At 34.2% G+C, this 14,599-nt stretch overlaps 1 protein-coding gene across 2 annotated transcripts in view; it reads right to left on the reverse strand.

Moving 5' to 3' along the window:
- LOC143199582 (uncharacterized) overlaps window positions 1-14,599 on the reverse strand; it is a 105,004-nt gene that overhangs the window by 2,375 nt on the left and 88,030 nt on the right. For both annotated transcript variants that reach the window (XR_013006501.1, XM_076409504.1), the window contains exons 12-15: window positions 8,254-8,328; window positions 5,615-5,844; window positions 5,390-5,552; window positions 2,369-2,580 (exon numbers count right to left, since the gene is read on the reverse strand). Coding sequence is in view for 1 of the 2 variants with exons in the window: in XM_076409504.1 (XP_076265619.1) it covers window positions 2,369-2,580; window positions 5,390-5,552; window positions 5,615-5,844; window positions 8,254-8,328 (680 nt within the window). In the remaining variant the exon portion in view is untranslated. The remainder of the gene's footprint in view (window positions 1-2,368; window positions 2,581-5,389; window positions 5,553-5,614; window positions 5,845-8,253; window positions 8,329-14,599) is intronic.

Raw genomic sequence — 14,599 nt, forward strand, 5'->3', positions numbered from 1 at the left:
ACACCATGTTTTTCATACGGACAATTATACGTTGCATGCTCTCGAGTGGGTAAACCATCAAGTTTGTTTGTATTAGCTAAAGACGGACTAATAAAAAATATTGTTCACGCTGTAGCATTAAGAGATTAATATTATGCAATGAATTAATGATATAAATAGTTATTACTTAATATAAATTATAATTTTTATATCCCCTCATCGTTCACAGTGCTCCATGCCTTTTTCAATCATATACCACATCCTTACACACTTCCAATAAGTTAGTTTTTTTTTCTACACTAGAAATTCTCTAGAAATTATTTACATGGCAAAAGAACGTTTGCAGAGGCAGCTAGTATTTTAATAAAAATATATTCCATATTTTCGCCAAGATGACGAAAAAACTATATTGATTGATGAGTGTCCAAGTATCAATTTTCTATAGATATTATTTATTATAGATCTTTTGAAACTATGTGGCAATCAAAACTATGCTGCACCCGGTGAGTACGTTGGGTGGATCAAAACTTTCCATTAAGCTCTAACAGTGCAACTTTAAAACATTCTCATGCAAGAGAATGATTTTGTATGTGTTACTCCCTATTTCTAGATTTTTTTTGCAATAATACGTTTTTTAACAATTAGGAGGCATAGCAAGCATATATGATCAATAATATTTTTCTTGGGTGTCGATATGGATCGCTCTAACTGGACTAACCCATAACTTTTTACGCTTGAGATTATTGCAGTGGATTCAGATTTTAACACCCGTGAAAATACGCGACCGAGAATTTGATTTTTTTTGCTTTACAAGCAATGAAACCGCGATGTCAATTCTTGTCAATTCATATGATGCCTTGCAATTCATTGTCATCGAACATTTTTGGTTTGTTTTTCTTTCTTTCGGCAGCAGATTTGAAGAACATTTTAAAATCTGACGAAAATAGTACGTGATTAGCGCTGTGTACACTGAATAACCCAATAATAATAAATAGAAAATTGTTAACCACCGAATTTAATAATAACCTAAAGAAGCCGTCCTCATACGAAGCTGGTGACGATTCAAGATCAGCTTGATGGTAGCTCTATCAGAGATCAAATTTATGAAATGTATAAAAACAGCGAATAGTTTTTTAATAAAAACATAATTTAAAACAATTATTTCAGAAAAAACTATTAGTGTAAAAATATCCATAGAAATCTTACAGATAACAGGTCAATTGAAAAGTTCCCGGCCTGACACATAGATGGCGCTACTAGAATTAAATTCATATGTTCTTTAGTTAGCCCTAACCAACAAAAGATGCTTGTATACATTTGATTGCTGTCGGATCATTAGTTTGTGAATTATAGATAAATAGAGAAAAAGGAATGTCATGTTGATAAAATATTGCTTTTTGAAGAGAAAAAAGTTTTCGAACACTGCTCCAGGACAATTAACCATCAAGGATTGGTATGCTAAGTTTAGACATAGTGAAATGAGCACCGAAGACGGTGAACGAAATGGACGGCCAAAAGAGATTGTTACCGACGAAAAAATTTAAAAAATCAACAAAATGATTTTAAATGAACGTAAATTGAAATTGAATGAAATGGCAGACACCCTAAAGATATCAACTGAATGTGTACATCAAATTATTCACGAATATTTGGGTATGAGAAAGGTCTGTGCAAAGTGGGTGCAGCGCGAGCTCACTTCTGACCAAGAACAACGACGAGTTGATGATTCGGAGCAGTGTTTGAAGATGATCAAGCGTAACAAACCCGAGTTTTTGCCTCGATATGTGACAATGGATGAAACATGGCTCCATCATTTCACTCCGAAGTCCAATCGACAGTCATCCGAGTGGACTGCACACGATGAATCCGCTCCAAAGCGTTGGAAAACGCAACAGCCATCTGGCAAGGTTATGGCGCCTCTATTTTGCGAAGCGCATGGAACAATTTTCATTGACTACCTTGAAAAAGGAAGGACCATCAAAAGCGACTATTACATAGCGTTATTGGACCGTTTGAAGGACGAAATCGCCGAAAAACGGCCGCATTTGAAAGAAAAGAACGTGCACAAGTCAGTGAAAACGATGGCAAAAATCCATGAATTGGTCTTCGAATTGCTTCCTCATCCACCATATTCTCCTGTTCTCAGAACTAAAAAGAATGCTTGCTGGGAAGAAATTTTCATCAAACAAAGAGGTGATCGCCGAAACTGAGGCTATTTTCAAGCAAAGTACAAATCGTACTACAAAAATGGTATCGAAAATTTGGAGGTCGCTATAATCAGTATATCTATCATCCTTGAAGAGAAAAAACACTGATTTTGCCAAAAAATGTGTTTAATATAGTAGGTCGGGGACCTTTCAATTGACCTGTTATTTAAGATGAAACTTACCCAAGCTTCCAATTTCCCACAAAACTATGCCGAACGACCACACATCTGTTTTGTTGTTGTAGTGTCGGGTTTCGATTGCTTCTGGTGCCATCCATCTTAAGGGTTGGCGCTTGTTAGCTTTGCTGACGTATATACCAGCTCGTGCCATACCAAAGTCGGATAGTTTTAATACCTTGTTCTCGTTCATCAATATGTTTCTAGCTGCCAAATCCCTAGAATAGAATGTGTTGTGAAATATTGTCGAATCATTCAATTATGCTTGACTAAACTTGGTGTTAGATGAGTATGAATGGTAATGTAATTACTATTACTTAATTATTACCGATTTTTCAATAAATTTATTTCTTATAAAAAAAAGACAACAATTAATTCAATTTTAGAAATATTGCTTATTATTTCCTATAATCGTGATCCATATTTCAAGTAACATATGAATGTCCTTACAAGGAAAAGAAAGAAGAGGACAAGAGAGCTTTTTCTACGCAGTCAGCAAAACGAGTTGGCCATAAAATGAAACCCTTGATAATCAACATTTTCAAATTAAATGGTTTGCTGTAACGTTGGATAGTCATTGTTTGAAAAGCCTTTATGTACCACCAGATACACTAGAGAATCTTCTTTAAGAGAATGCTTTTTTTTCTTAATCCAAGATGACCAGCTAGAACCAAATGGTATTTTGCGTGAAGTATTTTGTGGAAGGACCCTGGGTTACCACTGGGATTATCATACTTGGTTCTATCCAGGTCTGTGGATGAGTAGGAATTTTATCATAATGTTGTCGTGTTCGTGCCTTAGAGAATCTTACACTGAGCATGTTCGTGAAACTCTTCACGAACGCGATGTCTGATTCGAGATGAGTGTTGACGTTTGTCATAAACCATTGAGTAACGCGCGGACTTTTTCGGATTGGAACACTTGGAGTAGTTTAAGTTGTCTCTCAGAAACATACCTGTACCACACCTGTGCTCTGTAGAGGCAGACTGGACGTACTAGCATTTTATACAGAGTCGTTTTCTTGGGGATTGGGATTTTACTTTTTCTGTAGAGGAATGGGAAGAGTAGTCTATATACGCCATTGCCTTTGCAGATAGCGTGCTGAATTTGGGCTAACCATTGGAACCTGCGATCGAACTGGAAGCCAAGTTATGATGTTTGCTGGAGCCAGGGGATAGGGACTTTATCGATTTAGAGGCGATAGGCGCGGGAGTTCTTCTTGCAGTGGAACAGAATAGCCTGAATTTTGCTTGGGTTTATCTGTAGCCGCCCGAATTTTACCACGCAATCGCCTGGTTCAGACGGACTTGATGTCTGTCGCGAATAGCGTCGGGAATGTAACCGGTTGTGAAGAAAACTGTGTCATCTGCATATAATGCTCTGTGGAAATATTTGTGAAGTGAGCAATCAGCCATGTAAAGGTTGAACAGGGTATGGGCTAATGGAGCACCTTGAGGAACTCCTGCGAAAATCTGTTTTCGAGGGGAGACTGCGTCACCGTCCAAGTATGAATATATCAGGGAGATTAGGTCATTCAGTAGACCAAGCTGTTTTGCTTTGAATATTAAGAGAATACCTATTGGCATGAACGTAAAAGGTCTCTTGAAATATACTCACCATTTTATAGAACATTCAAACATCTATAGAATATTCTGAGTATAAAATAGTGTTATTTGTTTGCTCAGTTAAACGTCATTTTACAAAATGGAAATTCCAGAAGGTAACTTTCATCATATTAGACCTATAAATTGTTTTCAAAGGATTTTTATTCAAAGTATTCTCCATCAATTTACAGATTATATCTTAAAAGAACGATATATCTTTTGAGGTTATTCAGGACCCATTTCTTGGTATGTTCATAACAAGAGAAGTGCTGCTCAGACAGGTCACGATTCGTAAGGCGGAAGAAGTATTAATCACAAGGGGCAAAGTATGGAGAATAGGGCGGGTTACATTTCCTTTTAATGTTTTCAAGTATGTTTTCTCCGGGTTTAGTAGGCCATAGCATACATACACCAAGCTGATTTAACTAAATATAGAACTTCATGTTCATGCATGACGAGATTGTCCCCGTGATATTTTTCGCATTATTCTATATGATTTTTATTATTATATTTATCAGATTTATTATGTTTTTATTATTTTTTAGTTGCTAATATGGAAAAATGCAGCGCAAGTTTATGGAAATTTGTATGGTGTTTAGGGTGACAAGATCGAACGCCAGTGTCAGAATTGGTTTAGTTTGGCTTGGCTTGGAACAGACAGCAACGCTATACAACAATGCTACATATACATATGAAATTAGGTGGGAAATTTAGACGAGTTTTGCCTATATAGCAATAACATTGCCCCATTGACGTTGTTTTCCTATTGAAGATATACACACCATTATAAATCAATTTTGTTTTAAATTTCAATCTTGCAAACATATTCAATATACTGGTATTGGCCGAAACCAATGCCAATTTATTTAAAATGGGTAAGCCTACTAGAAAGATCGTCTAAATCTGATATTATCATATATTTCATTTTGGAATCTAACTATGGAGTACCGCTAGCAAGTCTAATATATCCATCATACAACGGTTTGAAAATAAAGTGTTGCCTGCCACTGTCGATGCTCCGTACCATGTTTCAAATGAAGAGATAAAACGCGATGATCTTCTAGAACCAATAAATAGTGTAATTCAGCGTGTTTGTGTGAAGTACTTCGAAAGAGTGTCAGTGCATCCCAATGTACTCGCTAATCAGCTAAATATGTGAAGTGACGTGAAGTGAGTGGACTAAAATGTCTAACACTATCCAATCTGATTATTGGACATAGCTGTTTCCACTAAAAAATTCATGAAGTCGACACACTCTTGCCAATCTCAGTTCTCAGTTTAACGTATTCAATAAACGAAAATATGGTGAAAGTCGAACCATTATGTGTAAAATGATTAATTGGCAATTAGGAAAGGTCCATATTTTTTATGGGTTATTCTTTGGCAAATTTAATTGAAACCGTAAATAATATTATATAATTACCTGTGAGTAATGTTCAAACTCTCCAAGTACTTCATCCCACTAGCTATTTGTAACGAAAAATTCTGTAATTCTTCGCTATCTAATATTGGTTGTATTTGTTCTTTCTCTCCATTCTTCAAATTTATCAGCGGAGTTACTGGAGACTCCAAAAATGTAATGATCGCTATAAATTAATTGTTTTTTTAAATCAACTATAGTTCAACAGGTACGAGTTTCATTAATTACTTTCTGTTCCTGATGGTATTCCATTGGACGTTGATTCAGAGGTAAGTGGTGAGGACACCGATGACCGGGGACTTCTCAATTTTTTCACGTGTGGCAAACTGCAGGGTTTTTTCCTGAAGATAGTGTGAACAGGAAGTGGATTCGGTGTCCTCGGACTGCTGGGGAGCGATTGTGGTGTATCAGGAGTGATATAAGAATCTGTTCCGGAACTGATATCGTCGTCATTATCACTAAAACATCAAAAAAGTTAGTAGAATGTGAATTATTAATATTTATTGTCAAAAATAGCTGGCGTATACAGGGTGAATCACCATAGAGAATTTTTGTCAAAATTTGTCGGAAAAAAAGGTTAGTAGAGTAGAAAACAAATGCAAAATGTCATAAACGGTTAAGGGTCGAAAACATAGCATCTGGACCACAAATGCAGCGTAGGATAATTTGAAATATAAAAACAAAAATAACTTTAACAACAACAATTTAACAATTTTAACAACACAAAAATATGGGGAAGACCACTGCACAAAAATAAAACCGATAACATGGAAATATAGACATCAGGCGAAATATCTCATATTGCAGCTTTGAATCTAGAGAACTGAACTAGAACCCAGAACGAATAGGTACTGTACAAATCGTGGATGAACGAAAAGTCAGATCGGGAGAGACCTTGAAATTGCATTAGCTAATATGTAAAAACAAATCAACACCATCCAGCTGCAAATAAATAAACAAAGCTCTGAGGGCAAGAACAAAACATAAACCAGAAATTATAATGATCCCAAAACTTGGAAACTCATCAAACGAAACAAAAGCCTATAGACCTGCATTACTGCTGCCAGTAATATCTAACGTTTTTGAAAAACTTTTGTTGAAAAGAATAAAACCGATCATAGAGAGAAAAAACCTAATACCAACACAACACAACAGTTTGGGTTTATTAACAAGCCATCAACAATTGACCAAGGTTTGGCGCGAAGGCCTTGTTCATAAACTGCAGAAAGTTACCAAAACAACACACCCAACTACTAAAATCGTACATTACAGCCAGAAAGTTTAGAGTTAAACAAGAAGAAGCCTAGTCTACAATAGAAATAAGCTAAAGCAGGTGTACCACAAAGAGGTGTACTGGGGTCAATTTACCTATTCTACACTTGTGATATACCACAAATGAAGAGTATTATGATGGCTACATTTGCTGATGATACCGCGATTATAGCTGTCGGAGACAATAGTGAAAAAGCCTCACAAAAATTACAACAGGCAAGTGACAATATAAATAATTGGGCACAAGCTTGGAAAATAAAAATTTACGGAAGTAAATCTGTACATGTGCAGTTCACCTTAAATCAGATCGTACAAGCACCAATAACATTAAATAATACTATAATTCCATATAGCAACAACGCTAAATATCTCGGAATGAATCTTGATGCAAAACTTCGCTGGATGGAACATATAAAGAAGAAAACAAAAGAACTAGAATTGAAATATAAGAAAATTTATGGCCTAATTGAAATAAAATCACAATTATCAGTACATAATAAATTGATATTATAGAAGTAAATACTGAAACTTATATAGGCAATACGGAGTTCAACTATGGGGATGTTCTGAAAAGAGTAACATAAACAAAATATAAATTTTTTAGAACAAAGTTATGAGAAGTATTGTGGACACACCCATAGACTACTGGGCTGACTACCTACATCGAGACCTTCAGATACCCACAGTCAGACAAGATATCAAAAAAATTGCAAGAGGGCATGACGAAAGACTCCATTCTCATGAGAATACTGAAGTATTGCAACTTTTGGATACCATCACAGCACGACACGGGCTCAAAAGAATCAAATCATCTTGATCTTGTTGTGTCGTAAGGTGCATATAATAAAAACAACAGCACTGACATATGTAAACATTATTTCACCAGGGAATGAGATAGGGCCGATGGGTCCTCCTATTTATATACCTAGATTTAAGTTATCATAAAAACAAATTTTAGATTAGCCGGAAACGACTGGTAACAATGTAATAATAGAATAATTTAAAAAATTATTCCCAGAGTTTATTTGTCGTAGATGCAATTTTGCATTTTGTGAATGTTTTGTACATTGAGGAAATAGAGGACTGATAAGGAGACTTTTTTGTTCTTATATTCCTCTCTCTCCATTTTTATAGTGGGTGAGCATTGGATCTATTTAGTTTATATCCTTCAAGCTGTATCTGTATCTATTTTCAGGAAAGACGTAGGATATGAAGTTCATTTTGTAAGGAATCTGATTCGTATCAGATGAGTTAACCTACAAACTTATAGATATCTAGAACAACTCATGTTAAAGTAGTGTAACGAAACAATAAACAGTTCTTGATTTGTAAAGCCTGTATGTATCTTAAGACAATTTGAAATATTAGCACTCTCGCTATTATCAACGGGGAAACCATCGCTGGTGCCAGTGACGGTTTTACCGTCAGCTTACCACCAACCTGACATTGTTGTTATCGGAAGTGACGTGTTGAAGGGCTTTCAGTTCGCCTTGTATACTTCCGTGGTATTGGGAACCAACTATAGTAAATCTCACTAGCCCACGGAATGAACAGAATATTTTTAACAAATATGTTTAATGTTTAGTTATACTTACTCAAATTTTAAATCGGTATACTTCAGCTGAGAATGGGCTCTGTTTGATGATAAATAGCTTTCTATGTCCATATTACTAAAAAAAATAATAAATTATTTAGCAATATTAGTTTAACATCTAAAATATCATCATAGCATATTTATATTATACCTAAATGAATAATATTTATATCAAACACGTAGTTGTTATTCAATACATTTGCGAGGCCACCGACATTTTAACGCTTCTGTTTCCAAAACAACATGTATTACATAATTACATTTAAATGAATTTGTTGATGGTAAATAACCTGGGCGTATAATAGCCCAATTTGTTAGCAAAAAAAATAAAACATATTAAAATCTTACTACAAGTCTTCCACTTAAATCAAAACCGAAGGCTAAGAAGAGATATGTACTCAGCATTTTAACTCCGAAGCGCACACAGTGTGTGTACCATTCATGAAAGTCTATAAGAGACCTATGTGGGAATTGGGCACGTGACAATCACCAAAAAGCAGAAGCATTTGCTGAATATCTAGAAAAAACTTTTAAACCAAACTAAATTAATATTGAACATAATTTGCCGGACATAGAAGCTGAAAATTTGATGATTGAATTAGTCACGTCGAAAGAGTTAACCAAAGTTATTAAAACTGACATTAACGCCCAGGAAATCATTAGGGTACGATTTAATAACAGGAGAGTTACTGCCAAAACTACCAATAAAAGGAATTATAAAACTTACCAACTTGATCAATACAGCATTTAGATTAAAATATGTCCCAGGCATTTGGAAGATGGCGGAAATTATAATGATCCCAAAACCTGGGAAGTCACCAAACGAAATAAAAGCCTATAGACCTATATCACTGCTGCCAGTAATATCTAAGTATCTTTTTGAAAACTCCTGTTGAAAAGAATAAAACCGATCATAGAGAAAAAAAAAACGTAATACCAACACACCAGTTTGGGTTAATTAACAAGCACTCAACACTTGACCAGGTCCACAGAATTACAGATGTTATTAAAAAAGCCTAGGAAAGTAAAAAGTATGCTCAGCTATATTCTTAGATGTAGCACAAGCCGATAAGGTTTGACATGAAGGCCTTGTTCATAAACTACAGAAAATGCTAACAAAACACCGAACCATTAATATCATACATTACAACCAGAATGTTTAGAGTCAAACAAAAAGAAGCTTACTCTACAATAAAAGAAGCTAAAGCAGGTGTACCACAAGGAAGTGTACTGGGACCAATGCTTTATCTACTCTACACTTGTGATATACCACAAATGGAGAATATTACGATGGCTACATTTGCTGATGATACTGCGATTATAACTGTCGGAGACAATAGTGTAAGAATTAATGAAAGTAAATCTGTACATGTGCAGTTCACCTATAAACATACCGTACAAGCACCAATAACATTAAATAATACACATAGCAACAACGCTCGGCAGGCTCGGAATTAATCTTGATGCAAAACTTCGTTGGAAGAAACATATAAAGAAAAAAAGAAAAGAACTGGAATTGAAATATAAGAAAATTTTAATAATGTAATAATGTACTAACTAATTGGAAAAAAATCGCATCAGTACATAATAAATTGCTGTCATGAGAAGTATTGAGGGCAAGGACTAACAAATAAAATATAAATTTTTCAGAACAAAGTCCTGAGAGGTATAGTGGGTGCACCCAAATACTATAGGACTGATTACCTACATCGAGTCCTTCAGATACCCACAGTCAGTCAAAAAATCAAGAGAATGGCAAGGAGGCATGAGGAAAGACTCCATTCTCATGAGAATATTGAAATATTGCAGCTTTTGGATACCACGAGAACAGGACACAGACCCAAAAGAATCAAACCATCTGATCTAGTGTAGTGTTGTGTAGTGAGGCGTATATAATAAAAATATAGCAGTAACATGTATAAATATTATTTCACCAGAGACTGAGATAGGGCCGATGGGTCCTCCTAGTTATACAAATCTAAACCTAGATTTAAGTTATCATAAAGACAAATTGTAGGTTAGATGGAATCGACTAGTAACAATGTAATAATTAAATAATAATAAAAAAATCCATGAAATTTTTTTTGGGAAGCGAAATTAATTTTGTTCTAGAATTATATATAAACTAGCTAAATATTAAACTCAAACTACCGTAACTTTTTGAAGCGCAGTATAAATTGTTTTAAAATCTCTCTTATTTGACAGATTTAGCTCCCAGTGAATTCCGGGCCAACTCACACTTCAAAAAAATTGTTTTATGGCAAGATATCTTCTTTAAACAAAAATATATGAGCTTCCGAATAAACAACACAACGATGGGGTTTATAATTTGGAGAATTGTTAGATAATAAATAAGTAAAACCACTTTCTTACAACTATAAAATCTTTTGTTCTTTTTCGCAAACTTAGTGGAGTCGACTACACGTGCCTGCATTCTTTTATTTTATATAAGTGTTTATTGTTACGACATTGGTAACAACAGCACGCTTGACGTTGACAGATATGTTAGGGTCAAACTTTCGCTGTAAGAAATTGATCGGTTTAGTTCTGAGTGGTTTTGGAAAATATTGAAAAATTATTACGGGACTCTTCTCAAGTCCACTTGCAGAGAAAGCAACTCTTTTTATCATGAACGAGGGTGACAGGGGAGGTAATAATAGGAGCGTTACGGTTAACGATGACTACTTGATTTTTTATTTAAAGTTTTGATATCGAAGCTGCCACTTTATATACCGTTGCGGCACGTATTTGTATTAGATAAGTTAATATTAAAGTGTCCACAAAAAAGTTTTGATTCATTTAAATAAAAAACGTGAAATAGAAGCTAAATTCAGTTAAAAGAGCTCAAATAGCCAAAATTATACGTGGATTTTTATTTATATTATATCTATCCATGCAAACCAATTATAATTACTAATTATACTAAGTGCCAAATATAGCTACATTAACATTTAAACATGATATAGTGTGTCCCAAAATTTACGCAAAATTTGAATTAATCTAACCCTATAGGTGATAACATAATTTCTCGTATTTTAACATTTCTATATCAAAAACAAGCTTCAGACAATTGTTATATAATGAAGATGTATACGATAGACTGCTTCTTGTTGTTTCAGCTTATGTGAAGGAAACTTTAATGTAATTTTACAGAACATTAATTATTCACCTCACGGTGTGGATATATACAAGTTGTCACCATGCTCATTGGTCAACAAAAGGATTTTACCATATTTTCATCTTTTATCTATAAGTGGATTAAAGTTAAAAAAAGAGATTTGAGTGTTTTTTTCTTTTTCCAGGAGGACCATCTAGAACCAAATGGTATTTTGTTTATGTCGTTTCCCGATTCACGATAGGAAGGTTTGCTGACGACAGAGACCTTAGGTTACGACTGGGATTGTATTTGGACTAGCATTTTATAAAGAGTTGCTATTTGGAGGGGGTATGCGCGGAACTTCTTCTTGCGGTGGAACAGAATAGCCTGAGTTTTGCTTGGGTTTATCTGCAGCCGCCAGAATTTATACCACGCAATCGCCTGAGATTTAAGCGTGATACTATTAAATTGGTGTCTGATTCCAACATCAAAACAACGATGAATAGAAAGAAAAAATATCCTTTGGACCGAGCAAAAATCCCTAACTATCTTTTCATAATTAATATGACAGACAGGTTGAAAACTCTCAGTTGTCTGGTGATTGAATATCGAATATAGACAACAATCGAATATATATATTGAGGTAAATAGATTAAAGACTTTTTCACAAACATTTCTTCTGCTGACCTGCATAAATTTAATTTAATTTAATTTAATGCATTTAATTTGGATTTTGGAACAGTCAGGCCTCAAACTGTTTTGTTTTTAGTCACACTTTCGTAAATTTTTGACACCCTATATATATATATATATATATATATATATATATATATATATATATATATATATATATATATATATATATATATATATATATATATATATATAATTCTACTATATTAACTCATGCCAGCAAAATATATATTTCTTTTATAGTTGCAATGATCAATTGAAGCAATGGATTCGGGCAACACCATATCAAATTACTTACCAACATGTATGAGGACATCTATAATGCCTCCTGGATATCCCTTTAGGTCTTGTTAAAATAAGCAAAGATTACTTTCTAATTAAAATAATTTATTTTCTAATGTAAGTTATTGTGTTAGCAACAAATATAAGCGAATTATGTACGTTGAAATATAGGGAGTACCAATAACTTTGAGGATGTTTTCGTTATTTTGAAATATTATTCGGATATATTGGTAACTTTTTTTACATCTGACTGGTATCATACCAAGCCATGACTAATCGACAAAAACATATGGTAGTAATGGAATAATATCTGGTGAGAGTTATGGGTAGATAAGGGCTTTCCATTTAATAAGTATTTCTATATACAATTTTCAGCGATTATGCAAGAGGTGACCAAACCCCCTAATGTTGCAACATTACTAAATCATATGTGTAATCATATGTGTTGGCTGCGCTTGATGCGAAATTCACTGTCTAATTTTTTTAAAATTTAAGCCAGCATTACTATGTGCTAATGCCAGCAACTGATTAGCAAATTTGATATAATAAATTTTCCTCAATGCTGTTTCCACGAAGCTCATTTGCTTACACTTAAATTTCTAGTAGAATAAAAATGACATCTTGCTATATGGCGCTTTCTTCCGTTGAATGTAAAATATTTATTTGTTCAAGCAGTACTCAAAAGTTTCCTCTTACCAGTAGTGGATTTCGATTACTAAAACTATCAAACAATCACTGTATGAGCAGCGGCCAACTCGGGTACTCAACATGTCAGGTTGACACTTGATTTAGTCTTTGAATGACAACTATTTAAATAGAACCACATTTGCATTAATGCAATGATAAGAAATATGACGGTCTAGCTGCTAGACTTACAAGTCAAACAAAACATCTCTTCAGGCTCTTGCTAGTTTATTTTTATCATATTTCGTGATCACAACAGATCAAAATAAGAAAAGGCAAATATTTTGCAGTAATAGAAGGCAATCGCTTGGCGCCACATTCTGAACTATAAGATGATATAATATATAAGATTATTCCAGCTAAACCCTGGAGCTACTAGCGAGTCGCTATGGAAACTGCTCTATGTGAATCTGCTCTTAAGTCTGCTGATACCTTCCTTTAAAGGTTGGTATTATTTAGAACGTATCGTCGAATTAAGAGTCTGGATATAGGGAAGGAGCATATGGTATACGATACCTTACCAGTCCAACTAAAGTACAGAAAAGCTTTCCTCATAAATCCTCATTTGTGCTATTTTTGATACTTGCTAAATGGCACTTACTCAATTCTATTACAGAGAGGGATTCTATATCTAATATGAAAACGTGGTTCCTTCAGGATGCATCTTAAGATGTGTTGTCCGAGTTCTTCTTCCTAAAAACCGAGGTTTGAAAATCAAATGTCTCCTAGGTCACGCGATCTTATCCATTATTGATTTGTATTTGGGGTTATATTTATACTAAAGTTTATTGCAATAAACGATAAGCAAAGAAAGTCCTAAAAGAGAACATAGGATCTGAGATCAATATTTCTCTACAGGGGCTCAAGGAATTGATAAATCTCTAAACACCCTAAAATTATGAATATTCTGATGTAATTGAGTACTTCTACAATAACGTTTCTTTTGAAAATTAAGAATTTGTACATATAATATATGTATTTATATTTTCCCCCATTTACTTTTAAAAGAGCTGCATTTCTAGCAGAATAGATTAATAATGTCTGAATAGCTTCTTGTACCAAAACATCCGAATACTACTTCAATGGTGTTGGAGATGGAAATGTACTCCTTACTCTCAGTTAGAAAACTTTTTAAAGGGGTTAAATTATGTTGAGATGTGACAATTGTGGTGGCCAGAGAAGATGTTTGTTCATATTCTGATACTCCTATAGCTAAGCCTGAACATTTTAGGCCGTCTATTTGGGCACATTATCATCTTGGAATATCAATTATCTTGAATATTAAACATTTCCTCAATCGATTATTCTAACCATCGCAGAACAAAGGGTGTAATACACTGGTGTTTTATTAATTTAGAAGAAAATCGAACTGAAGTAATCAGTGATTTATAAGGGGCAAAGTGAATCAGCTGACTAGTAAACAAATAAAGAAGCTCCAAATTCACTAGGGAGCTAACGAAGAGGTTCTCAAATATCGAGAGGAGAAGAAATTAATTAACAGCAGTGTTGACAACATGAAAAAAAACTATATTTCGTATACCCAACAAAAACTGCATGAAAGTTTAACTGATCCTAACAGGAAATTATTGTA

This window comes from Rhynchophorus ferrugineus, unplaced genomic scaffold, assembly GCF_030347505.1.
Source record: "Rhynchophorus ferrugineus isolate W39M unplaced genomic scaffold, kcgeb_rfMv2 rfM7, whole genome shotgun sequence".
NCBI lineage: Eukaryota > Metazoa > Arthropoda > Insecta > Coleoptera > Curculionidae > Rhynchophorus > Rhynchophorus ferrugineus.